The sequence below is a fragment of the Gopherus flavomarginatus genome, chromosome 9 (assembly GCF_025201925.1).
Source record: "Gopherus flavomarginatus isolate rGopFla2 chromosome 9, rGopFla2.mat.asm, whole genome shotgun sequence".
Classification (NCBI taxonomy): Eukaryota; Metazoa; Chordata; order Testudines; family Testudinidae; genus Gopherus; species Gopherus flavomarginatus.
In genome coordinates this window covers 68626318-68652451 of record NC_066625.1, presented here as the reverse complement: position 1 = coordinate 68652451, position 26134 = coordinate 68626318, and the positions used below count along the sequence as shown (strand labels likewise).

The following is a 26134-nucleotide window of genomic DNA, read 5'->3' as shown; positions in this document are numbered from 1 at the left end:
TTGTCAAAGCTCCAGTAGCTTTTACTACTCTATATCACTAAATACTTACTGAACTATGTCACAATCAAATTTATACAGCCAGATAACCATTTAAATTATCTACTGCAAGCTAGGGACTGAATTCAGGTTTGCAAGCAAAAAACATAGCATATCATGAAAACTGGAAAAGAATGGCAAATTTTAACAAAATGGCTGCCAGAACTTATGTAATTTCCATAAAGAATCAGGTATATTTTCATTTATGAGCTATTTTGAGTTGCTCATATTTTCATATGCTAATAGGTTGTTTGTTTTTTAACATATACTAGTCAGTTTTTATTCTTTTTTAAATGAATTCAAGCTATAGTATAAAATATGCAGAGGAACTGCATTAAGTCGGCAACTTTCCATCTTCTTCCTGCATTTTATCTTTTGTGTTGTATTTCACCTCTACAACAGTTTGACTTTCTGGGCTGAACTGCTTTCCTAAAGACTATCTATAGCAGAAAAAATGAAATTGTTTAATGTTGCATTGCACCGTCCCAGAACTCTAGTGCTCTGGGCCCAAGAAGTTCTCTTGTATTGGTTCAATAATGCAAAGCTGCGTTAACTCCCTCCCTGCAGGTTTTTCCTTCTCTACAATGAAGCACAGCTCTTAAAACACACACTCTTACCAAGCATGACAAAAATCAAGACCTCACCCTACATGGTTTCTGACCTGACTATTAATGTTGAAGGTCAAACCACTACCCTTGAAGAACAGAACAGCTAAATCACTGGAGCCTTTTTCAAATATGAAAAACTCCCTTCAGGGGAGATGTAAGCCTTTCAGCCCTCAATTAATTCCTTCTTGTGATGCAACAGGACATTTAAGGGTATTTGAGCCATAGCTTTATCAGCTGTTAATTACTTATTTGGTATGCTACAATAGATGATAAAGTTCCATGTGATATGATGTAGAAATATCATAGTTTTGGATTCTGACTTTAAAATTGATAGGTGATATGGGTGAAAATAAAGTGTGTTTTGTCTTTTTGTGTGAGCAAGCAGATATTTAAGCACATTTTGTTGGGGGCATTTATGGAGATTATTTGAAAACTACATCTTTAACTTTAAAATAAACCTTTCAATAGGTTATATGCATAATATGGTTACTAATATTACATTGTTTCTATGATCCTCAAATGAGATGATTGGGGGGAAGAAGGTGTGACTGTGTGAGAGGGACTCTGATTTTTTAAATTTTGAATCCTTGGGATAGCTGAACTAACATTAAAGAGGTGGAGAAACAAACTACAGAATGGTTTAGAAAAAAAATCAGTATTTTCCATATCTCATTTTATCTGAAAATACTAGCATCTATTTGAAAACATTACACGACCACAGCTATTAATATATTCTTCTCTAAAACAAAACATAACACTAAAGAGTTACTTTATAACAAGTTTATATCTTTGTTTATTATCCAAAAAATCTTTAATCAGAGTTCACAAAAACAACTGGATACCCATTTCAATCAAGTAACATCTATCATGGATCTTGGCCACTTGGCACTTTTAAAGATTTATCATCAGTTACAGATGAAGTTCATTGCCTTGTTCACATGAACTGCATAGAGATCGACCTGGTGCCCCTTCCTAACAAAACCATTTCACAGTTACCGCATCTTACTCCAGCAAATATATAAATTGACTTGGATTTCTGACCAGGGGCATAGAACCCTAGAGGTATCAAACTTAGTTAACTAAAAAAAAAATTTTAAATGAACTTTATACAAACTATATGGACTACAAATAGATATTTTGCTTCCAAATGTGTTTTATTGCAGCATGTAAAGTAGCTAGAAAAAAAGAACATTATGTATTTTTATATAACTATAACTAAAACTATATATATATAGTTCCATAAAAAAGCTACAAAATACATTAAGCAACTCACAACTGAGCTTTGCAGCAGCCCAGACCTTTAGGCTATACAGAATGCATTTTAAAAAAGGCAGTGACTACTATGACCTTGACCCTAGCTACACCATAGCCCCCAGCATTTAAAAAGCAACTGCAGGATTTATCAGCTAGGCCATACTCACCCACTCAAATCTAATTCTGACCGATGACCTGAAGAGAAACAGAAAGAGAGAGACAGAGAGGGAGAGAGAGAGAGGAAAAATGAAAAAAAGAGAGAGAGCGTGACACCGAGGGAGACTGTAAATCACTAAAATTTGCAAGGACAAAAGGGTCACAGTGATGGAATTATAATTGCCTTTGACAATTACCTAGACATAGAAATACAGTCAATTAATAGGTGGGTTTTGATACATTTCTGAGACTTTCATTAATATCTCCCAAATTATTTCCTCATGGGTACTGGAAGAGATCTTAAACGTGGTTTTATAAGGGTTTTAATTGCTAACTTCTCTCTAAATCTAGATAGAATGTTAATCAAGTTAAGTGGGGGTTGCTTTATGAAAAGCTACATCACCACCATTTTTATTAGTCAGAGGATTGGTCAGGTTAATTATACTATTATTTTTGAGAAAATATTTTTGAAGACTGCTTTAAATAGTGACTACTGGATTAAAAAGAAATAATTTCACTTTCAAGTTTTCCTGAAATGTATTCCACTCAGTGAATATGAATGATGTATCTACATTTTATAAATCACTCGTTTATTTTATTTATCTCTTCCTGTTTCTGGTCTCAAAACCACAAATAACTGGGAAAATTCCTAATACAATACCCACTGAAATGACCAGCAGTCCTTCCATTCACTTCAATGGGCACTGAATAAGGCATTGGGAGTGTAATTTGGTCAACCATGGGAGAAAGCACCAGGCAAAAGTCAACCCTTCTTCCTATCTACTGAGTTGCCTGGAGATGGACTGATGGATTTGTAATTGGCCCATGCCACACCCCTATCAGCGGAGATATGGTGCCACCAGAGGCAGGGAGTGCATTACCACTCCTTGGAGCAAAGATCCTTCTGTATACTCACCCTCTCTTCAATGGTGTTGGGTTTAATAGTAGAACAACTATATTAGAGATCCTGGATAACACGAGATTGCCATTTCAACTGTGCTTGACGGCATACTCAGGACTACAGCCAAGTACCACAGGGATTTTCCCCACACTGCAAACTGGTCTGACAGCTGAGTTTTTTCACCCTCATCTGACTTGGGCATATACTAACTAGTGGGATGGAGGACCACATTTTGTTGATTATATTCCACATCCCAACCCCCGTTATTTTCAGGTTCTTACAGATTTTCTTTTACATTTGCTTTAAATTCCTATCCCGCAGGAAATTCCAATATGGCATAATGCGTTTTCGTACTGAACTGCGATGATAAGTCAAAAATGAATTTTTTTCACAAAATGATGAGTTACAAACAATTTCAATTTGGAAACGTCGAACTGTTTTGTTTTGTCATTTTTGATAGGTTTCAACAAACCAAAACGTTTAATTTGGGTTAACCCGAAACAAAACATTTTGATTTTTCTTCTGGAAAAAGAATCGGTATATTGGTAAAAATTATATTTCCAATTATTTAAGCTCAGGTATCCCCACAACAGTTACTTGAGAGCAAAACTATCTAATGCAAACACCTCATTAAACAATGTAAATAACTGGCCCTAGGCAGACTGGGACCCCGGAAGCCTGTGACTGTTAGGATTTATCCTCAAACCAAAATGCCAAAATCAGATGTTTCCTTGGGGCTATGAAGAACTGAGCACTATTAAGGGACTCTAATCTCTGCATAATCATAAAAGTTGTTCTTGTGGCCTGTCACTTGCTGCATCACATGCCCAGTGGCTCCCACATTTGTGTTCGGGTTGGGATAAGGTATAGCCTCAGCACTATATCCATATTATAAGAACTCCTGCTCCATGACATTACAAATGATAAACAGAAACTACAGCAGATCAGAAATTTTCCATCAGTGGAGAAACTGCTTTTCCCCCTAAAAAAATATTGGTGATGTGCACGCAGGGACTCTTACTACCCTGTGGAAGGGAAGTTTGGGATGATGCCATTGATGGAGGCAATCCTCGCTCTGCACAGCGCTAATTTATCCTCACCAGAGAAGACATACAAATATTTAGGAAAAGCATTTCTTCTCCCTTATAGTGAACTAAATTGTGTCATAAAACACATTTCTAACAAGTAAAAAGATCCAGAAAAGGATATTTCTTGTTCCACTACAGGCCTGCACCCTAATTCCCACTCCATTGATTATACAAGTTGAGCGCTATGCTGTATTGTCAAAACACAGAGTATATTTGTCAGGAACAAAATAGCAAAGTGCAGCTTAATATTAATTTATTGCTTCAAGCCTTGGTTAGAGTAAGCTTAAAATGGGAGGACAAATGAGAAGATTCCCCAGCTCCAAGCACACACTCATGCACACACACATATCCACCATCTGCAACCACATCCCCTTCTAGTACACATCGTTTCTCATAGGCTATGGGGAGAAATTCTTTTGTCAGAGATGCTTCTTAAAATATTGTCCACACATAACTGCCTAAAAAAAATCTTTAATATAGTGTTTGAAAATGTTCCAACCGCTTGCCTGCCAATATGATAAAAAGTTTTAATTAAGCTAGCACTACGATATTTGTGAAATAGAAAAGCTTTTACATTATAATATATATTTTCAAAGGTAGCACTAACATCTTCCTTTGCAGAAAATGTATTAGAAATATTTCACAGCATCCTTTTTTGGTTCTTATATAATAACAACAACAATAACATGGGTCAGATTACAGAAGAAGACATGGTTTTGCCCATGTTAAAAAAAAATTGTACAATTGTTTTATTGAGAAGCTCTAGTGTCTCCAGGCCCTGGAGCAGCAACTTGAACTTGGAGCAATTTCGAGGGCAACAAAAATTATTAGGGGGCTGGAGCACATGATTTATGAGGAGAAGCTGAGGAAACTGGGATTATTTAGTCTGCAGAAGAGAAGAATGGGGGGTGGGGTGGAATTTGATAGCTGCTTTCAACTACCTGAAAGGAGGTTCCAAAGAGGATGGATCTAGGCTGTTCTCAGTGGTAGCAGATGACAGAACAGGGAGTAAAGGTCTCAAGTTACAGTGGGGGAAGTTTAGGTTGGATATTAGGAAAAACTTTTTCACTAGGAGGGTGGTGAAGCACTGGAATGGATTACCTAGGGAGGTGGTGGAATCTTCTTTCTTAGAGGTTTTTAAGATCATACTTGACAAAGCCATGGCTGGGATACTTTAGTTGGGGATTGGTCCTGCTTTGAGCAGGGTGTGGACTAGATGATCTCCTGAGTCCCCTTCCAACCCTGATATTCTATGATTCGATGAACAATTGACCCCACAATTCCTGAGTTTCAACATTCCTCTATTGTCAGCAATATTTGTGAAACCCACTGGCAATCTCTGTGTTTCATTCTCCTTCAGTGGCTGGTCTAAATAGAAGATAACATTTTGCTTCTATCAGTCACTCTGTTAGCACAAGTCACAGAGATCTGTGCCACATATATAAATATTCCATTTCTGATTATGACACCTGTAGAGGTAGGTTTAATTCTACATGATGGAATTTCTGGGTTTTTTTTCTCCACTTTCTTTTTTAAATACCTAGAAAATTATACACCAAAAACTATGTTGATAGAATGCTAAAGTTGCAAAATCATGCATTCAAACCTGAGTACAACTAACCTTAATTCTGGCATTCCTATCTTAATTCAGACCTCTTGGGCATATACATTATTATAAATTCTTTAATTACATGACCGTACATAGTTTTTTTCCATAGGACAGCATTCTGGAGATTAACCAGGGTTGTTTACTGAAGGAAGTTTTTGTCTGCCTCCCTCATGTGTTGCAGAAGCTCCAAGGTGTATAGTTAATGAGGCAGGGGACTTCAAGAGAAGAAAGGATGGTCTCACGGTTAAGGCACTTGAATGCTATTATGGAAAACTGGATGCTATCCCTGCCTCCAGCACAAAGTTCCTATGTGATGCTAGGCTCTTCATTTAAACCCAGCGTTTCACCTGGGACCACTAATTGAGTGTTTTTTATTTTGAGTGTCCAATTTGAGCCCCAGGGGCTTTTCACAGCTGCAGCTGAAGTCACTAGGAGTTGTGTTCAGAAGATATAAAGTGCCATTGAATGCTAAGTACAGTAGAACCTTGGAGATACGAACACCAGAGTGACGAACTGATTGGTCATCTGCACACCTCATTTGGAACCCGAAGAATATAATCAGACAGCAGCAGAGACAAAAAAAACAACAAAACTGTATGACTAAGCAAAATGGCAAGCAAGGGCACAAATGTGTCACATTTTCAGTTGACATAAAGTTGGAAATATTTAAAAAACTCAACAATGATGTTAGCTTCAGCAACATAGTAGTAGAATATGGTATCAGGAAATCAACTGATAAGTCCCTCTTAGGAAAAAAAATAGAGCAATTTGCAAAAGAAGCCAAAGACAGCAGAGCAGTAGAAAGTAGGTGTATCGTACGTAATGATTTGATGATGCAATGTATCTGTGGTTTTCACAAGAGAGATCAAAAGGCACTCCTAAAAGCAGTGTGATGGTTACAGAAAAGGCAAAATTACTCTGAGAAATGTATCCAGACAAAAAATGAGGACCATTTTAAAGCAAGAGTAACCCACACACCTCCTGGGTGTGGTGTTCTGTGCCATCTAGTGGCACCAACATCACTTAGAGAGAGAGTACACGAGAGAGATTAATGAGTTTGCTCTACAGCCTTGGCTAACAGGCAGTTGGCTTTTAGCTCATGCGGTAGAGGCTCATGCACTAAGCTCCAGAGGTCCCAGGTTTGATCCTGCCCCCTGATGACAGGGGTCTGTCAGCGTTATACAAGCACAGGGTGGCTCCGTCAGTTCAAAGATCAACATGGAATATAGCAGTTGAGGTTGCAAGGAGAGTCTCTGAGAGCTGACTCAAATGCCATTGGTGAATTTCAAATCACTGAATAAGGAAGTGGTCCTGTGAAAATAGTAGTGTGTTATCATGCAATTAAAAACTAACATTATGCATATGCATGTGCAGAGGGGGACTGAATTAAGGTCACACAGGCAGCCTTAATGATGGCATCGCCTCACTTTGAGTTCTTGAGTTTGCAACCTTACTGTTCCTTTAACAATTTTTTTCCTGTGCAATTATCTATTTATATTTTCCTGTACTTTGCTCTTATGTACTTAACTGTTCAATGTTGTACAGAAATAATACAATTATTTCCTTTATTAGTGATTGTTTTTTTTTAATTCCTTTAATTACTCTATATGTAATTAAAAGTATAGAATACTAACACATCAAAGATAAGGCACCGGCAAACGAATCAAAGATAACGAAAATCAATTTATAAAGCTAACAAATATTTCACGAGATAACAATCCATATTAAAATATGTCATGTAAAATATTATCTTTCATATTACAAACAAATCTTTTCTGACAGTACATATTTTGTGGAAATAAAGTGAAATCAACAATGCTGTCCACTGATCCACAGATTATGCAACAGAATCCCTAGGATTTCTCCAATTCCTAAACAGACTGGTAACCTAATGTGGAAAATTTACATCTTGTATAAAAAAATAATGATACTTGGATAAGTTAATATCTCTAAATATTGTGAATAAGTTATATAAGCTATAAATTATAAATTAAAGTGTTCAAGTTTCTTGTTCCCAAAAGCCTGGATAATTCAATTACTTTCTTAATGCTCCTGCAGTTATTAACAAATCTGGTACTACAGTGAAACTCCACTATAATTAGGGTCCAAAAAATTCGTTTGTGATAAATGTGAGATCGCTTTATAGCAGGGTTACGAAAATTTACCATTTCAAGCTGGTCAGTTTAAGTCTTGTAAAAAAAATAATGCTTATCCCAGCGTGTTTTAAATACTAAAGTAGTAATTTAATTACATTTACATGAAAGAAACATTATGAAATCAACTATACTAATCGTTGTGCAGAGTCAATCTGGTTGCATGACTCCATCATTTTAAATTTCATCACGTCTTAAAAAGGCTATCAGGTGTGGTCTGCTTATTTGCCACAGACTGTTGGCTTCTAGCAAAGTCAAGAATGCTTCTGAGTTGGACGATTTTGACGCTGTCCACATCTTGAGTTTCCAACCACCTCAAACTGACTTCTAAGTGCTTTACTGCCTTGGACACATTTGGTGGGAGAGCTGAGGTGCCATCATCGTCGTCGTCATCATTAGCGCCACTGGTTTTGGGCTGTGGTGGTGAAGCTTCATTCTTCCCGCTGACATCTGCAACAATTTCGTCATCTGAGATGTGTTCATATATGGGGCAGATGTCATCTGCTGAAAACCAGTTGAGGATATCATGGTGACTGTGCTCATATTCTGAGTGCTTCTTCAGCTAAACTTACATCGTCTTCAATGAATCTTGTAAAATCAGGCTCGTCGTCATTACCATCATCGTGTGTAGATGCCGGAAAAGCTGGACCGAGACCTTTTATCCAGCATCATTCAGTGCAACGTGCAGAGATAGCATTTCAGGCTTTCCTGATGAGGTAACAGACTTCTTTCAAGTTGAGTGACGCCAGTGATGTGTCAACAGAGGAGTTGTTATCCGCTACCATCCGTTTGATCATTTCATGATGATAGTTTTGCTTAAATGCTGATATGATGCCTTGGTCCAGTGGCTGTATTTCTGACAATGTTCTTCGGGAGATAAGAGACTTTAATCTTGCCGTCACGACTGACAAGATTTTCTGTTAGGGGTTGGGCAGGGCAATTATCCAGCAGGAGGAGAGCTTTTTCCTCCTGCTTGAGTTTTCGTAAATAAGCCCGAACGGCTGGCACCGAAGTTTTATGGAACCAGCCTTCAAATATGGAGTTATTCATCCATGCATTCTTGCTGTTGGTGTATTGAAAGGGAAGGGCCTTCATATTAACATGATGAAAACATCTGGGAGACCTCGCTTTTCCAATCATCAGAGGTCTGACTTTGTGGCTGCCAGACTTGTTGACACAAAACAAGAGAGTGACTCAGTCCTCCCTCTGCTTAAAGCCTTCTCGTTTGTGACTATCAGTCTTGGTTGCAAGGGTGCAATCGGGTAACATTTGAAAGCATAAACCAGTCTTGTCGCAGTTGTAAACTTGATCAGTTGTGTAGCAACCTTTCTCCAGCAACTTTTTAAGCTCAATTGGGTAGGAACTGGCAGCCTCTTTATTAGCTGAGCAGATTTCCCCAGACACAAGAACTTGGCTTATAGTGTGCCTTTTCTTGAATCTGTCCAGCCAGCCATTACTTGCCTTAAATTTGGATTCATTTCCATTGATAAGGCGATCAAATTTATTTGCTTGAGCTTTCAGAATACGGCCAGAAATGGGAACTCCTTCTGAGTGAGCCTGGACAAATCATTGATACAAGGCTGAAGTTAGGCTTTCGTCATTAGCAAACTTGACTTTTTTACACTGTAAACCAGTTTCCTCTTCAAGAATGCAGAGTAGGCTACGGAGCTTTTCTTCTTCTTTTTTCCACCCTCGCAGAGTGGACTTGCTAATTCCTAGATCTCTAGCAAGCTGAGTTTGTTGTTTGCCCTTCTTTAGTTGATCCAGGGCGTACAACTTCTCTTGGGCAGAAAACGACTTGCATTTGCAAACTGGCGTATCCATAACAGTAACATATTTTTTAAAATATAGGAAATTAATAACAAGTTAATAGGCAAATGCCATACACATGTACAACCCGAGAACTAAATGCAATGGGCCTGCAATGGCCATGAGTCACTTTATCCTGTAAGACCGGAAGAACATGGTTTATTTATAAATGTCATTAAAAAAGTACAGTGCAGGTTTCCGGCAAAATGCAAACAGTATTACGGACTTAAAGGGGAGCAAACTTATGATCGTGGTATATCCGAATTCGCAGGGCGCATTATTGCGAGGTTTTACTGTATCTGAAAAGTAAAATCTTTTGCTTTATATGAGATGGAACAAAAAAATTCCTCTGATAGCCAGAAGTTCATAATAAACACAAGGTCTTTAAGGGTATGTGTACATTGCAATTAAAAACCCTAGCTGCCCTATGCCAGTTGATATAGGCGTGCAGGGCTTGGGCTACAGGGCTGTTTAACTGCATTGTAGAGTTCCGAGGGGTGCGGGCCAGCTGCAGGTTTTTAATTGAGTGTAGACATACCCTTAATGGACTCAGATTGGTCCTGGACATCACCGAGTATTAACTAACTGCCATAAAAACAATGGTTGCCACAAGAAAAAAATGTAAATTGCTTTTATTACTGTAGTTCTTATCACACTGATATTTACCTCATTTCATAATCCCCCAGGAAGATATCAACTGCTCGGGAAACAATAAAAGCAATATAGATAACTGAACCAGTTTCCTTGTTAAAGTGGATTTTAAGTGCAGAAAATATTTATTTTTTACAATTAGAATGAAATTTGTTATTGATTTTCATATTTGTCTTATGGTACATACAGGTTTGGAAAATACCTTGTATATGCCATAGTAATGACTACCCCAAATGTACTTTTTGAATCTTTAAGATCCACAAAAAAAGAAAGCTGGGACTGGATTGCACACAACAATACAAGTATACAGAAGTAGTTCAGAAATTCTGCATTTTGAAAAAGTATCTTATCAATTTAACAGACCTATGCAACATGTGGTATCATGGAAAAATAAAAATGACAAATACTTACAAATTTGATTAAAAGATGGAGCATTACCAGCATTCACCTTAACTATACACCTCAAAGATTATAATGTATGGCTTCCATATTATTCTGTGTGGATTTCTTCAGGGTGCAGATGTGAATAGTGTCATTTCCTACATGAAACATTTATAAAAAGATACTCTTCAAATTTAACTTATTTTTTTGTTCACAAAGCACTGACTGTACTAACAGCAGTATTCAAAAGTGCTCAAATACTGATAGAAGCAGCAGGGCTACATCCCCACATACCTTGTAAAAATAGCCCCTGACACATAGTAAAGAGAGGCTGATATAACTGCATAGGGATGTTAGTGAAGCTACCTGAATGCTGGGATAAGCCCCAAAACTGGATATTTATCTTGTAGCTCAGTTTCATAATTCTGTGTGGGTAATTAACATATGCATTTGCCATGGGAAATGCTAGCATATATCTTCCCACTCCTGCACACCCAGGCCCATGACATGCTCTCCCAAAATTATGGAGTCCGAAACTCAGACAGAGACTACTGCAGGTATCAAGGGTGGAAGGGGGGGAAAGGATGATGCCACTTGCTCTCTTTCAACTCATACCAGCCACTTTTGACCTCTATATGCATAGCTTACTTTTCCTCCATGTTATCAGGGAAGAAGCAGTGACATGAAGGTATACAATATGCTGCTTCTTCCTTGATAACTTGGAGAAAAATCAGAAGCTCTCTGCTACCATGATGAATGAAAGTGATCAGCCAGCTACAGTGTACACCAAGTATCTGCAGCACCATTTTGTATAAAACTAAGAAATACTTTGATAGAATGAATTAAGTGGCAGAAATGGATGAATGAGTCCATCTCAGTCACAGAGAGAAAAATGACAGATATTTCCAAATGAAATAAGGGGGAATGTCTCCTTCAGAGTTACTGAAGGTAAAAAGAACTCAAGATTCAACAAGAGAAATGACAAACAATTCAGGTAAGCAATTTGAAGAACCACCATCTGCTAAGATCCAGAATTAAGGATTCCACTGCCATTTCTATAGCTGAGAAATGATATACTTCTTTTAACTTTGCCTTTCCTTCCACCAACTAGCCAGTATTTCTCTAATGCTATGCATTGCTTTTTATAGGTAAAAGAAGAGCACTATCCCAAAATACATAAGCAGAAGAGACAGACTGTTGATTATCAGACATGCTACAGCTAAAGGCTCTACACATGCAAGTTCACCTTGTAAAAGCAGGGGAGGGAGAAATAATAGCAAAAATGAGCCACTAATGACCTCAGTGGAGTTAAACAAGGGATGAATTTGACCCACTGAGTTTGCAACAAAGAAGATCCTTTGGGTTGAAACCTTCATTGATTTTCATGGAGCTACACCAATTTACACTAGTTAAGGATTTGTCCCATTGTGTCTTCCTATCTAGGTTTTATAAAGGTTGCCCATCACAGTCCAAGGTACTACCTCTCGTGAACACTAATACCATTTTTAATTTATTAATAAAAGAATCTTTCACTCCATCATACAAGAGCTCCAGAAATGGCTGTGTCTACATTTGGTCCCCTGTAGGACCAAATATAGGTCAATGGAAAAAAATCTACGTATATATAAACAAAATATGTATTTTTTCCACCTCAGGCTATGTCTACGCAGCAGCTAGGAGGTTCAATTCCCAGCTTGGTTAGACATATGTGCACTAGGTCTGCTCAGAGCTAGCACCTAAAAATAGCAGCATGACTGGAGCAGCATGGATAGTGGATCAAGGGCATAACTAGGACCTTGGATGGAACTGTATTTGTGTGATTAGCCCAAGCTGCTGCCCAGGCTGCGGCAACCACACTATTACCTTTAGCACACAGAAGTATTTAATTCATCAGGCTGAGCCTTAAAAATGATTGAATGGAAGATATTTAATTGTGATGTACATATTAAACCCATGAAAATCCATTCATAAAAGGCTAACAAGGGGCTGTCCATAAATTATCTAACACTTTTTTGGTGATTTTCAATGCCCACCCACCCCTCGTAACACTAAAACAAACATGCAAAATTAAGGTCCTGCCCAGCCCCTAATTTGTTATGTAATTTATGGACAGACTTCCAAAAGAATTTGAGAGCAGGGGAAAAAACTTCAGCTTATTTTTCAAAAGAGCCTGGTAGGAAACCTGATGCCCTAGAAAATGCTGGGAGAGTCACAGTCATGCACAATGAAAGCTTCCATGTACAAACAATGAGCCAAAGTCTCCTCTTAATTATTTTCCTGTGTTTGGGCTGAACTGATGTAACTGAGAGGAGAATCTGACCCAGAGGACCATGTTCTAATCTTGTCTGAAATGGTGTGAATTCAGAGTGTCTCCATGAAAGTGAAACAAATTACTGTAGATTTACACCAACAAAACTATATCAAGTACCTCTTGGAATTTTTTTGGTTCACATCCTGGAATTACTAGAGGTTAGCAACTTTCCGAGTTACCAATTAATTCTAATACAAAAATAACAGTTTTGTTTTGTTTTACTGCAAATGGTAATATACCAGTTTGACATAAAACTAGATTCCTAGTACGGATTTCACTTAACCTAAGAGGTAAAGAATTAGTCATGTAGTTGACTGAACAGCCAAAAGAATATCATTAATTATCACCATCAAATAGTCTACAGCTTCATTCAAACACAGAATCATCTTCTGGCCAGTGAAAGCAGGACTCTCACTTAAATCAATGGGGTGATATGGGCCACACCTAGGCCATAGGTAATATATGAATCATTATGCTCACCTATCAACATATATATTACTTGCAGCCTATAGTTAAAGTCTGCATTGTTTCCATAGACAATTCTTCATTTCTGTCTGATGATACTGTATTCATCTTTTCACAGAGGTCTATATGAGGACCTAGACAATGCCTCTGTCTGCCTGACTGGCACTGACATATCTATATAGTTCTCAATCTAGGTCAGACCAATTTCAAGGATCAGTGCCATAACCTCCCATGTTCTACTGTTGTACAGATATAATTTATATTAACCAACTACAGTATATCCTAGGAGGAGTTCCCTAGGTATGCTAGGTACTATTTCAACTACAGACACAAAGTGAATCAGAAAAAAATCATCAGTATGACAAATAATGGCTGCCTTGCTAACTTCTAGCTACTCCTCACAGTTTTAGTACTAGACTGCTTCATGAAGTTAGCAACAAAATATATAAAACAGTGATTTAAAATAGTCTATAGTTTAAAAATCCTACCTCTTGCACACTTTATGAATCTATAATCTTTGTGGGCTATTGCATCATAGTACTTTCTATTTGCTTTGCTCACCAGGATGCACAGAAGTCACCATCCATGATACAGCCTATTCCCACTGGTGTACCTGGCCTATTCAGTACTAGTCTCTGCCTCCTCACCAACCTTTTTCACTCAATCTGGGGTACAATGAGTCCTATGTGGTGGGTAAGAAGGAACAGTTCCTGTATCTGGAATGCAGGGACTTGCACTTATGTCTGGCTGCTGCACAGGGCTACAAAAACGAGAGGGCCCTCTTTTGTGTCCCCATTCACACACAGCAGCTGAGTATGATCTGGTCCATGCTACTTAATTTCCATAACCTAGGACAGAAATGACTGACATTCACTTGAGTCCTTATCCTGCAAACCCCATGGAGGTGAAATTCTTCTTTTTGTATAGAAGGCCTATACGCTGTTTAAGTCTCACGTTAGCCCTCAAAACAAGTCTTGCGTGGTGCATACACTCTATGGTAGTCCTCTCCACTGGAGTACAATTCATGCTGGGGGCATGGAGTGGCCATCAGCTTCAATGAGAGCTCCACATATGGAGTGCTTGCAACGGAGAGCTCAGAATCTCATTTCTTAAATGACAGAGTGAATTATTCACTAACTAATTAATTTGACCCATAAAGTTTGAAACACCTATGATCCATCAGCACCATTTCTACTTACGTTTAAATGATCAGTAAAAAAGCAAGAACATTACTGAAGGCTGCAAAAGTCATGTAACTTCATAAATTTGGGAACTAACTTCTTGCAGCAAATTTCATTAAATGTGAGATGTAACAATAATAAATTATAGATTCACAATTTTCACCAACATATTCTCTTTGCTCATAGATATCCAAAAAAAGCACTAAAAATGTTACATTTAAAAACTTTCCCCTTGATCCACCTACTTGAGACTGGGTATTGCAGAACACAGAGTTCTGCTCTGATATACCTTCTGCAGTCACTTCATTTTCATCCAATTTAAGTTCTAACAAAATTTAGCCCTCGGTATAGAATGAACAACCAATGATATGTAGTCTCTTTCATACAGGTAAAATAGGCAGTGTTGATGCTTTTAACTCTGACTTTTCTTCCTTGTATGAGTTTAATTTACATTCTTAACACAGTTCTTCTGGTTTAATTTCCTCTTTTAAAGTATTTTTAAGTATTTCATTGATATGCTGTAGGGTCTGAGCTTCCTTAGAATCCAATAGCATGTCAATAGCCCCTTTCAGATTTAGCTGAGTTGTGAGCTTTAGCCTTAATTCATATTTATAGTATATGCTGTAAGAGCTCCTGAGAAGCTATTACAGTGTATCCTGCAAATACATATTAACAACAGCACAGATTGCATATTATGGATCCATAGTAACAAATACATACTAAAAATGTGTATGAAAAATAAATATTGTGAATGCATAGTAGCAGTTTTAAGAACATTAGCATCTCAGCTGTTTTATTTTTAATATCCAAAGTGATTAACCCATGATATGAAATAATCCCTTGTAAAACTCATTTTTAAAAGTATTGTAGCTGTGATTGAGAATTACAGTGAATATCAAGAAAGTGTACTTTATTTTGTCATTCTTAAACATGAACTTGGCCAGTTTTACTTCAGAATATGCTTCAAATGCACACAACAATTCTCTGGTTAAGATACTGTATGCCAGGTTTCATCCCCAAAATATATTTGGGTGTTCTGGTTCTAAAACCTTCAAAAAAAAATTAGATTTCTATGGGAAATGTTGACAAATCTTTATCCTTCAGAATTAAGGAATTGTAAGCATTTCCTAGAATATCACCCTCATAAGTTCAAATTACATTCCTTTAAAGATGTCTTATCTCAGTCAGATGAAAGGGGGCAAAATTCTACCTTCCGGTATTTGCACACTCAAAGTTCTCACTGACTTCTACAGGAGTTTTAGATGAACAAGGAATGCAGGATTGCGACAAAAGGATGTTAAGATTTCTCTAATTTTCTCCTTTAAAATGTCAGAATTTACCAACAACTACCACATAGTGGTAGGTAACTATTTTTACTTCCCTATAGTTACAAAAGGAAATTAGTCTCAGATTCTACTGTGGGTAAATGTTGATTTTTCTGCTGACGGCCACTGTGTAAGTCATTTGTGGTAACAGGCATCAACTTTTAATTCCCTGCTCTCATCACCTTATTTACTCCCATTTTTTAAAGTACAGTGTGTATGTAGCTTAAAACTTTAAAACTTGTTTTTTTAAATGTGTAAGCAATAATATTTTTATGAAGAAAGTGCATAATCCTGTGCCAAGTAGTTTCAGTCTTAGATTTAGTGTCACAGTGGGACATTTTTCACATAAGAGAATGCCAACGTACTTGAGGTTCAGTGAGATCTCAAGATTTACAAACTATGAGGTGTAAACAGATTTGCCCAGTGCTGAATTCTGAGTAAAAGTAATTGAACAGTAGGAGCCTGCAATCTGATAGGAATTCCATAGCAAGAAATGGGAAGGAGTTAAAAAACGTACCCAACATCTTCTATGCTTATATTACATAGAAGTGCGAGTGCACTTCAAATTCATTCTGATTTTAAAGGTATTACCAGTTTCAGAGCTATTGTTCATCTTTAAAATGGAGAACATAACTAGATCCAGTAATATCTCTAGAACCAGAATGGAAGTAAATGTATCCATTGGACATATGCTTCCGTTGTTTTTTTTTAATTACTTTAATATGTAAACATATTATATTCATGGCTTGAGGGAGCAAAGTCAGTAGGTGGGCAGGAGTGGTGCAGTGATGGACAGCATTTAAAAGCTAACCAAAAGAAGTGAGTCTTGAGAAGGGTGAGAAAGGAGGAGAATGAGGTTGCATGAAACACAGAATCAAGAAGGTATTACAAGTGTGATGTATAGTGGAAGAAAAAGAGGGGACCAATACAGATCGAGGGTAATGTAAAGGAGTGACCAGACAAGCGGAGGGAGAATGTTTTGAAATCTACAAAAGCTCAAAGGAAAGAGATGGCTGAGCAGGAGCGGGGAACTAATGCAATCTAATGCGTACCTGTTTGGAGGAAAACCCTCAGAATTTGGCCTGTCAAGCACATATTTACAGAGCAGACTTAATGTACAATAAAAAAGGGAATCTTAAACATTATAGGTATTAATCAGCAACTACAGTTAAGAAAAAGTGCATAACCAAATAAAAATATGAATGGAGAAGCGTAGCATTTTCAAAACCTCCAAAGTGACTCCAGAGCACTTGAAAATTGCTTTTGAGAATACGACTCTTAAGCACCATGTTCTCAAGCCACTGAGGCGCTTTTGAAAATTTTATTCCACAACCTTTTTCATAGCAGTAGGATTAAAGCTGTAAATGTAAGCAGCAGTTTTAAGTCTTTTACTCACAGAACAGCATATAATAGCACAGTAGAAAATAAATAAGCACTACACACAATTTAACAGTCTCCTGAGGTCAGTGTGGCTCTCCAGCTCAAGAGCAACATCTTTTCTGTTTCTTTTGAACAAAAAGGTGTAATTTAGAAGCATTTTCAAAGCCTAGATAAAATATTTTTGCATAATATGTCTTCAATACTGGAAAAAAAACCATACCGATTTTGGAAAAAAACATAGTTTTCAGCAGATTTTAAATGCTAATAACTTCATTTTAAGCTAAGCCAATTTTTTTTTTTTTTTAAGATTCAGTATATTAGAGGGAAAATAAGTACCATATGCCTTGGCAGTTCCTATCCTAATTACTCAACTGTATTAAATAGCTTACTAAAATCCAGGTAGTATATAATTTATGCAGTCTGCTTTTTGCCAAGTACTTCATTGAATATTGGTATTTATCACATTTAAACAGGGAACTCTGTCTAAAATAGGTACTTTTTCAGGATAGCCTTTGACTTAGCTATATTAGTTTGTAGAGCAAAATATCTTTATAAATGTTGTGAATTAAGTTTTGTATAGTGAATTTTGTAACATTATATTTTCCTCTAGTATTAATATTCTTTATATTACATGGCTTCTAAACTCATTATGTACTCTTTTTTTACAAGATGTGTTCTCACTTGCAGAGATAAACATTGTATTGCAATTTTCAATAACATTAAAACTTCTAATAATTTTCTCTCTCAACATTCAAATAAGTACATTTACCATCCTTATGAATCAGCAGCCACCCACTGAATCACCTGTGAACCCACAATTTAAGCTGAAATTCTCCGTGTTAGTTTTCACAACTCCACAGTTGTGAGCATTGCAATTAATTATCTTCCATTATTACTGATCATCAATTAACTCAAAAGGTTGCTAAGATTGTGAGTGTGCTGAAGAAGGCAAAATGTAATGACATAATTTGAGATTGGTAGGACAGTAAATTTCTCTCTTGTTAATAATTAAAGTAGATAACTTATGTTTTTATTTATAGCTTCTAGAAATATCCAGCTCACTTCTCTGTACTGCAATATCAGCTAATCATCTGCTTGTCAGGCTCTGAGTCAAGCGCTTGTATTTTATTATTGACATACTCTATATCACATGAAGCCTTTAATTCTTGCTCATTTATAATAAAAAAATTAAAGTTTCTAGTTAATAAATGTAATCTGTTACTATCTTTGCATGGCCCCACTACAGATCTGGGTACATGTAACCAAACATCATAGATTAGAACAAAACTAATTAGAGAGGGCTGAACAAGAAAAAACACATTACCTGTTTCAATTTCCCAAACATAAACGGAATCATCTTCGCATCCGACAATTAGCAGATTTTCAGCAAGGTGCCATTTTATCATATTCACAGGAAACAAATGCTTCCTGGCATGTAAGAGACATACTCTCTCCTGAAGGTGTAGAAGTGCTACTGAATGATCACTGCATATACAGCACACAATCCTGTGCCCGTTTAGCTGCAAAAACATATAAATAACTCAATTTTTATGATTATTTGTATTGTTTTTATTGTGGTAGCACCTATGAGCTGCAGTCCTGGACCAGGAGCCCACTGTGCTAGGCACTGTACAAACAAACACAAAAGAGTCCCTACCACAAAATATGTTCATTTAGAAACTAGTGTTACGTTTCAGCCTGTATTCCAAAAATTGTTTTAAAAGATTAACTATAAATCTGATCTCCAAAGGAAAGATACAATCCAATTGCATGTGTATTTGGGGGAAGGGATAGCTCAGTGGTTTGAGCAGTGGCCTACTAAACCCAGGGTTGTGAATTCAATCCTTGCGGGGGCCATTTAGGGAACCAGGGTAAAAATCTGTCTGGGGATTGGTCCTGCTTTGAGTAGGGGGTTGGACTAGATGACCTTCTGAGGTCCCTTCCAACCCTAATCTTCTATGATCCTCTAAAAAAAAAATCACACACATCAACAGGTGCTTTATTAAAGCAGCAACTATATAATCAAATATACTTAGTAATAGAGGTTTTCCCTGGAAATAAATGAAAAATTACTTTAACCCAAATCACTATTCATCTGACATAAAATTATGTGTCAGTTCTTATGACACAAAGGCCAAAGGCAAAATATCACCAGTGCAAACACTGGGTATGTTATAATTGCATTTTGAATTATGTGGATCTATCTGTTCCTGTAAAAGCCTTATTTCAACAAGTAATCCTGACACAGGGTGGAACTCACCCTCAGGTAAAATTCATCCCCCGTGCAAAGGACCAGAAAAATACCTAGGTGCCATTAAGTCCAACACAACCCCTGAAAACAGGGCTTAAGAGATCAGGTTACTACCTTTTGTCACAGAGTGATTTTCACCTAGCAGCGCAGAGGCCCTATGAACCAGTTAAGCCTTAAAACTCTGTGTACATGTAATTTTTGCCCAAAATCCTAGTATTTACTCCTGTGGCAAGCCTGAACCATCACCTATTCTATCGCATCTACTCTGCTATTTTTAGTTAGCTAGCTCAAACAAAGCTAGCACATGTATGTCTACCCAAGCTGGAAATTACACCTCCAGCTGTAGTGTAGATGCACCATAAGTGGACCTTGTGTAGTAAATAGGTTATTGCGCAGGCCCTTTGAACTAAGGTGTATTTCACCTTTAAGGGGTAAAATCCTTGTTCCACGGACTTCAGGGGCATCTCATGTAAGTAAGGGTTTGCTGTATTGAACCCTGTATATTTCAAAAATGCACAAGAATATTAGAAATTAAATAGTACTAGAGCTGATCGTTCATTCTGAAGTAAAAGATTGTCTCTAAAGCATCTAGTTAGACACGAGAAAAAGGCCAACAGAAATTTGCTAGGTATCAAAACAATCAAACACACACATTTATACTTAACTGTTATTGGCCTGATTCTCCTCTCATACAGTTTTTACACCAGCATAACTATTGAATTCAGTGGAAGCCACTTCAGATTTACACCAGCATACATAAGTGAGAAGAGAATCAGGATCTATGTGCCCTCTGGCAATTATGTCTATTCAGAATTAGTTCTCTCTAAAAATGCTACATTCAGACAGGAAATTCTTGATTCTCCACTCCAGTTCACCAAGTTCATGACTTAATGGGAATTGCACTGACGTAACAGTGGCGAATCAGACCTCAAAACAGGAAGTCAACGTAGATCTCATACAAAACATAAAGTAAGTAGCTAGTAACTGGGAATTAAGTTACAAATAAAATAAAATTATTACTGAAAATATTACTCCCCTTGCCCTCCAAAAAAGAAAAAAAAAACCTTTACTTACTCTGTAGTTCTCTGGTGATAACAACAGGTTCATGACTGGACCAGCTTGCAGAGTGAATTGATGCAAAATTTCCTCCGTAAATATATCCCACCAGATCACACAAGAATCCTGGCCACCTGACACCAGCCAGCTTGGATCAAACCTAGCAGATTTACCATGTGGATAAAGTAAACAAGTAACACTTCTGCTGTGGCCCTTAAGAACTTTGGAAGGCAAAGTATCTGTAAGATAAAAATGTTAGAAAAATGATTTCTGCCCTTTACTAAAAACAAACAAATAAACAAAAATGCCTTACAGATTTTTCCTGTATGTGTGCTTGCAGTCAGCAAAACTGTATGATGAAAAGTATTCAAGACTAGAGTTGGCACTAGGCATAAGCAGACTAAGCAATTGCTTAGCACCCCGAGCAGCTTACAGGGGTCCTCATTTGCTTTAGTATGTGTTGTCAGGGGAGGGGTCAAAAATATTCCTGCTTACAACCCCCAATGGGCTAGTACCATTTCTATTCAAGAGCTCACTCCTAAATGAGTAAGAGTTTTAGGTCAATATAGCCCTTACTCAAGATCAGAGTCTTTTCTCTATGCCACAAAAGACACACAACAGGAGCACTCATCCACAGCTCCTGAGCGGCTGCCACTCTGCTATGTTTTTCCTTTTTGAGAGCGGAATCTGAGGTAGAGGGGACTTGAGAGGAGAAATGATCAAAAGGAGCAAAGCCCTGGATCTGCAGGAGGGAACCCACTAGATCTGAAACCTTCTGTACCTCTCTCAATTACAGAAAGACTTTGGAAATGTCTGCAATGCAATGTCAGCCTAGGTTTAGATAAATTGAGTTAGCAGACCCTGGATTTGTTAATCTAGGGTTTGAGCGTCTCCACTCATTTGTAACCCCAGGTTAGAAATTGTTGAACCTTGTGTCCCAGCTTGGAGCACCAGCATCCACACTGCATTTGAGTCCTACCTACTACTCATATTCCAGACTTCCTTGCATCCTTGCAAAATGTGGCCGCTCTAGTCCTTTGTTCATGGTGCAATGTGAGAAAACTTGACTGTTCACCAAACTTGACTGTTCAGAGGAATCGTGGGGTACTTTTGGCAGAATCCCAGAGCACGAGTCCAGTGGGGCTGCATCTATACTGCAAAGTAATAGGGTTTGAACCCTGGTTCCCAGCTTGACTCAGGCTTGGACCTTCCACTCCTGGGGGGTCCTGGAACCCTTCGTCTGAGTCCTGGGTTAGCACAATTTGTGTGTAGACAGAAGAGGTATTAGGCTTGAAGCTGAGTTCAAATGCTGGGCTTACATTGCAGTACAAACATACCATCTGTTTCTTTGCAATATGTCACAGCCAGCTCTTCAGTATATGAACAGAGCATTGGCTGTGCAGAGCTGGGCTCTAATGCAGTGGCTGCAGAGGGGAGAAGTGGTTAAGTGCTGGGGGGGGGGGGGGAATACTCTTATCATTTTCCCCTTGGCACTCCCTGATCCTCACCCAAGGGCCTAGGGCTTTTTCAGCTGCTCAAGTGGAGTGGAGTACAGGGTCTTCAGTCTTACTTGGGTAAAACTCTCAGTAAGCAGGATTAAGTGAAGACTACAAAATGTCTCCACACATTTTTAAAAACAAACAAAACTTAGAACGAGTCTCTGAAAATGCTTATGACTAGGTATAGTGTTTATGATCCCAAGTAGTCCTATTGGTCCTATTTTCTTATCAGGCCTGATTCTCCTCTCAATTACACCAGAATAAATCCAGTGTAAATGAGAGGAGAATTAGGCCTGATAAAAATATTCATCACAGTAATGAATCCATGCTCAATTTCAAGTATTTGCACAATCAGGCTCCCACTTCTTTAATGGAAAAATGCACCTGGAAAGAACCTAAGGTGCATCAACATATGCATAGAACAAATTAAAAAGTGACCTTATTGTATTAAAAAGAAAAAAAAATCAAACCCAACTGAAACACACACCAAGTTTTAAATACCTTCTGAAACTGGAGCAGAGGAAACATTTCAATACTTTCAAGATTGAAATAAAGATTCTTTTACATATGCTCTGAAATTCAGGATTAAAAAGATGTGCTATAATCTAGTATTATTTTTAATTAGAGTTAAAATGACAATTCATAACAAAAGAAGCGTGGATATAAAATACTATTCAGAAGAAGCTAGTCAACCAGACCCTGCACTTCTGAAAATTAAAATAAATTAAACCAATGAATTGGAATAATTTAAAGGCAAGTTAACATGACCCATATTTATATTTGACTTACGGTGGCAATTTCTTCACCTATACAATGAAACAGTGCAAACATACAGACTGTACAATACTAAACAGATGATTCATGGCAACATATCCAGGGGAGAGCAGTATAAACATGCATTTGTTCATGAGAAACAGTATTAAATAAAAAGGAAAGGGCTCAGTTCTGCCCTTAGTTTCATGGCTGCTGCTCTCAGCAACACCACCAGGACCAGGACTTGTGTAACTGAGGACAAAACTGAGCCCTCATGTCCCTACTTCCTTCATCCTTTTTCCTTTAGAGGAATATGAAAAGATGCTTGATTAAAAATTAGAGTAAGTAGAATCGCATTAAAAACGTACGTTTCAGCAAGGAAATGTCTTCTAAAATTCTTGCTTTGGCAGCATGCAAAGCAAGTGTTACGAAAATTTTCCCATCTTCACAACCACACACCAGCTTATCAAGGTTGGGCACATATATGGATGAAGTGACTGCTGCACTTTCGGTCCCATCTTCAGATGCACAAATATGATCAATAATGCCTTCTGACATAGCATGATGTTTGTCAAAATCGTCCTGTAGAGTCCAAGCTGCTGCTATTGGGATCTCTAGCAAAAATGAATAGTCAAGAATAATTCACATGAAATTTCCAGGGATTCAAAAATAGAGAACAAGCCAGAGAAGTGACTAATTGTAAACAAAAACAAATGAATAAAAAGCACACTTGCCTCCCTGACCACCTCCTCCCAAAGGGCCTGTCTTTCATCCAGTGATTTGGAACAGTAATTGCAGTTTTTCCACACTAGTTGGAGCACATGGTCCCTCAGTGGGGTAACTTTCATGCACTGGCCTATGCAGACCCAGCGTGACAGCCCTTTCCAATCTGTGCAATCTGTGCAAGGATTGTGCCTATGTTTCTCCCCTCCCGACCTATGCATGGCTTTAATGGTGTGGAGAGCCTTGTGTTAGTTTTACAGACCAGAGATGAATTCTACCCTGAATGACTAGAGAAGCTCTACTTTCCCAGGTGACTTTTCATGAGAACTGAGCTAGCAACAATGTAATTAAAAATTGCACAAAATATAGAAAATTGCCTAACCTTTTGGAGAACCATCAAGCGTCGACACTGGGACATCTGGAACATGCCACAAGGTGATTCTTCCAGATGCTTCTCCAGAAAAAAGAATCTTATAGAAAGGTTCCTTTCTTTCATTCATAAAGCCCATAACAAAAGGAAAACTCTGTGACAAAAATAACAGCAACTAGTCAACATTTCCATATGAAAAAATAGATTAAGACAATATAGTACCTGCTGCAAAATAAAACTATAACATCTGGAAATATATCTGTAAAAATAAAGGGCTGAATCCTCAGCTGTGGCTGAACTTTCCTCAGCCAGTGACTGCTCTAAAGCCAAGGGCTGCTCTAAGTTGCACTGGCTGGTATGACCCTCTTAAAGGCCACTAGGAACGCTGGGACTGTCAGAGTGCAGCATTGCTCTACCCACAAGCTTGCCACAAGCTATACGCCAGGCCAGGAGTTGGGACTGGTGGGGAAAAGCTATCCAGGGTCTACACCACCTGTGAATTCTTCTACACCAGGAGAATCCGCAAGCAGCTTGTTAAGTGAACTTTCTGCCTGCTTTGTGCTACCAGTTTTGCAGAAAACAAGCAGAATGGGGGCAGGAATTGAGCCAAAAAATTCAGCTGATATAAAACCTAAATTATCTTCATAACAAACAGAACAAAAAAACCCTGCATTCACAGTAGATTATACGATACAAGAGAAAGCAAGTCTGGGGACAGTGTTTTGGTATAAATACTTAATGGCCTACAGTGTCATCATTTACTTCACCTGCAAGAAGTTACAGGGTATATGGCTATAATATATTTGAAGAAAGCAGACTTGTTACTGACATCTATCAACAGGTTTCTGCTTATTGTGTTTCATCATTAACAGTTACTGTACAACGCTGAGAGAAATATATGTGGAATGCAAATGCTTTGTTTATTGATAGGTGAAGTCATACATTCTTCCACTAGTACTGGGAATCTATACACCCTCTTTAACCAGGGACCGCTGAATGTAAGGACTAACACATATGATACTACATACTCAATTCCAGTGGTACCCAAACTACAGGCCTGTGAAGCATGTGACAGTGGATGCTCTCATGGTCCTTATTTCCAACTTCTAAACTGCATTAAAATACAGGTGAAAATACATTAACATTGAGATTTTCAAAGGCACGAAGAGCCATTAGATGGATATCTAGCTCCTATTTAAAGTCAATGAAAGCTGAGCTTCTAACTCTTATTTTGGGGGAAGATTCTCTAAGGCCTCGTCTACACTACACATTTAAACCGAATTTAGCTGCGTTAAACCAAATTAACCCTGCACCCGTCCACACAACGAAGCCCTTTATATCGATATAAAGGGCTCTTAAAACCGATTTCTGTACTCCTCTTCGACGAGGGGAGTAGCGCTGAAATTGGTATTGCCATGTCAGATTAGGGTGGCCGCAATTCGATGGTATTGGCCTCCGGGCGGTATCCCACAATGCACCATTGTGACTGCTCTGGAAAGCAATCTGAACTCAGATGCACTGGCCAGGTTGACAGGAAAAGCCCTGCGAACTTTTGAATTTCATTTCCTGTTTGCCCAGTGTGGAGCTCTGATCAGCATGGGTGGTGATGCAGTCCCAAATCCAAAAAGAGCTCCAGCATGGACCGTATGGGAGATACTGGATCTGATCGCTGTATGGGGAGACAAATCTGTTCTATCAGAGCTCCATTACAGAAGACGAAATGACAAAGCATTTGAAAAAATCTCCAGTCTATGATAGACAGAGGCCACAGCAGGGACTCAGCACAGCTCTGCGTGACAAGCATAAGGGAAAGCCAAAGAATCAAATGGATGCTCATGGAGGGAGAGAGGGGAGACTGAGGACTCCAGCTATCCCACAGTACCCACAGTCTCCGAAAAGCATTTGCATTCTTGGCTGAGCTCCCAATGCCTGAAGGGTCAAAAACATTGTCCGGGGTGGTTCAGGGTATATCTTGTCAATTTACCCCTCCTTTCCCCCCATGAAAGAAAAGGGAAAAAAAATTGTTTCTCGCCTTTTTTCAATGTCACCGTATGTCTACTGCATGCTGCTGGTAGACGCAGTGCTGCGGCGCTGAACAGCAGCATCCCCTCCCCTTCCTTTCCTGATGGCAGATGGTACAAAATGGTGGAAAACCGTCCTCATCTTCCTGTGAG

General features: G+C 38.2%; 2 protein-coding genes across 2 annotated transcripts in view; both read right to left on the bottom strand.

Moving 5' to 3' along the window:
* RSL24D1 (ribosomal L24 domain containing 1) overlaps positions 1–26134 on the bottom strand; it is a 922223-nt gene that overhangs the window by 12875 nt on the left and 883214 nt on the right. The window lies entirely within an intron of this gene.
* WDR72 (WD repeat domain 72) overlaps positions 1–26134 on the bottom strand; it is a 192109-nt gene that overhangs the window by 128472 nt on the left and 37503 nt on the right. Inside the window, exons 10-13 of the mRNA XM_050968656.1 lie at positions 23973–24114; positions 23236–23481; positions 20634–20854; positions 18633–18828 (exon numbers count right to left, since the gene is read on the bottom strand). Of these exons, the coding sequence (XP_050824613.1) occupies positions 18633–18828; positions 20634–20854; positions 23236–23481; positions 23973–24114 (805 nt within the window). The remainder of the gene's footprint in view (positions 1–18632; positions 18829–20633; positions 20855–23235; positions 23482–23972; positions 24115–26134) is intronic.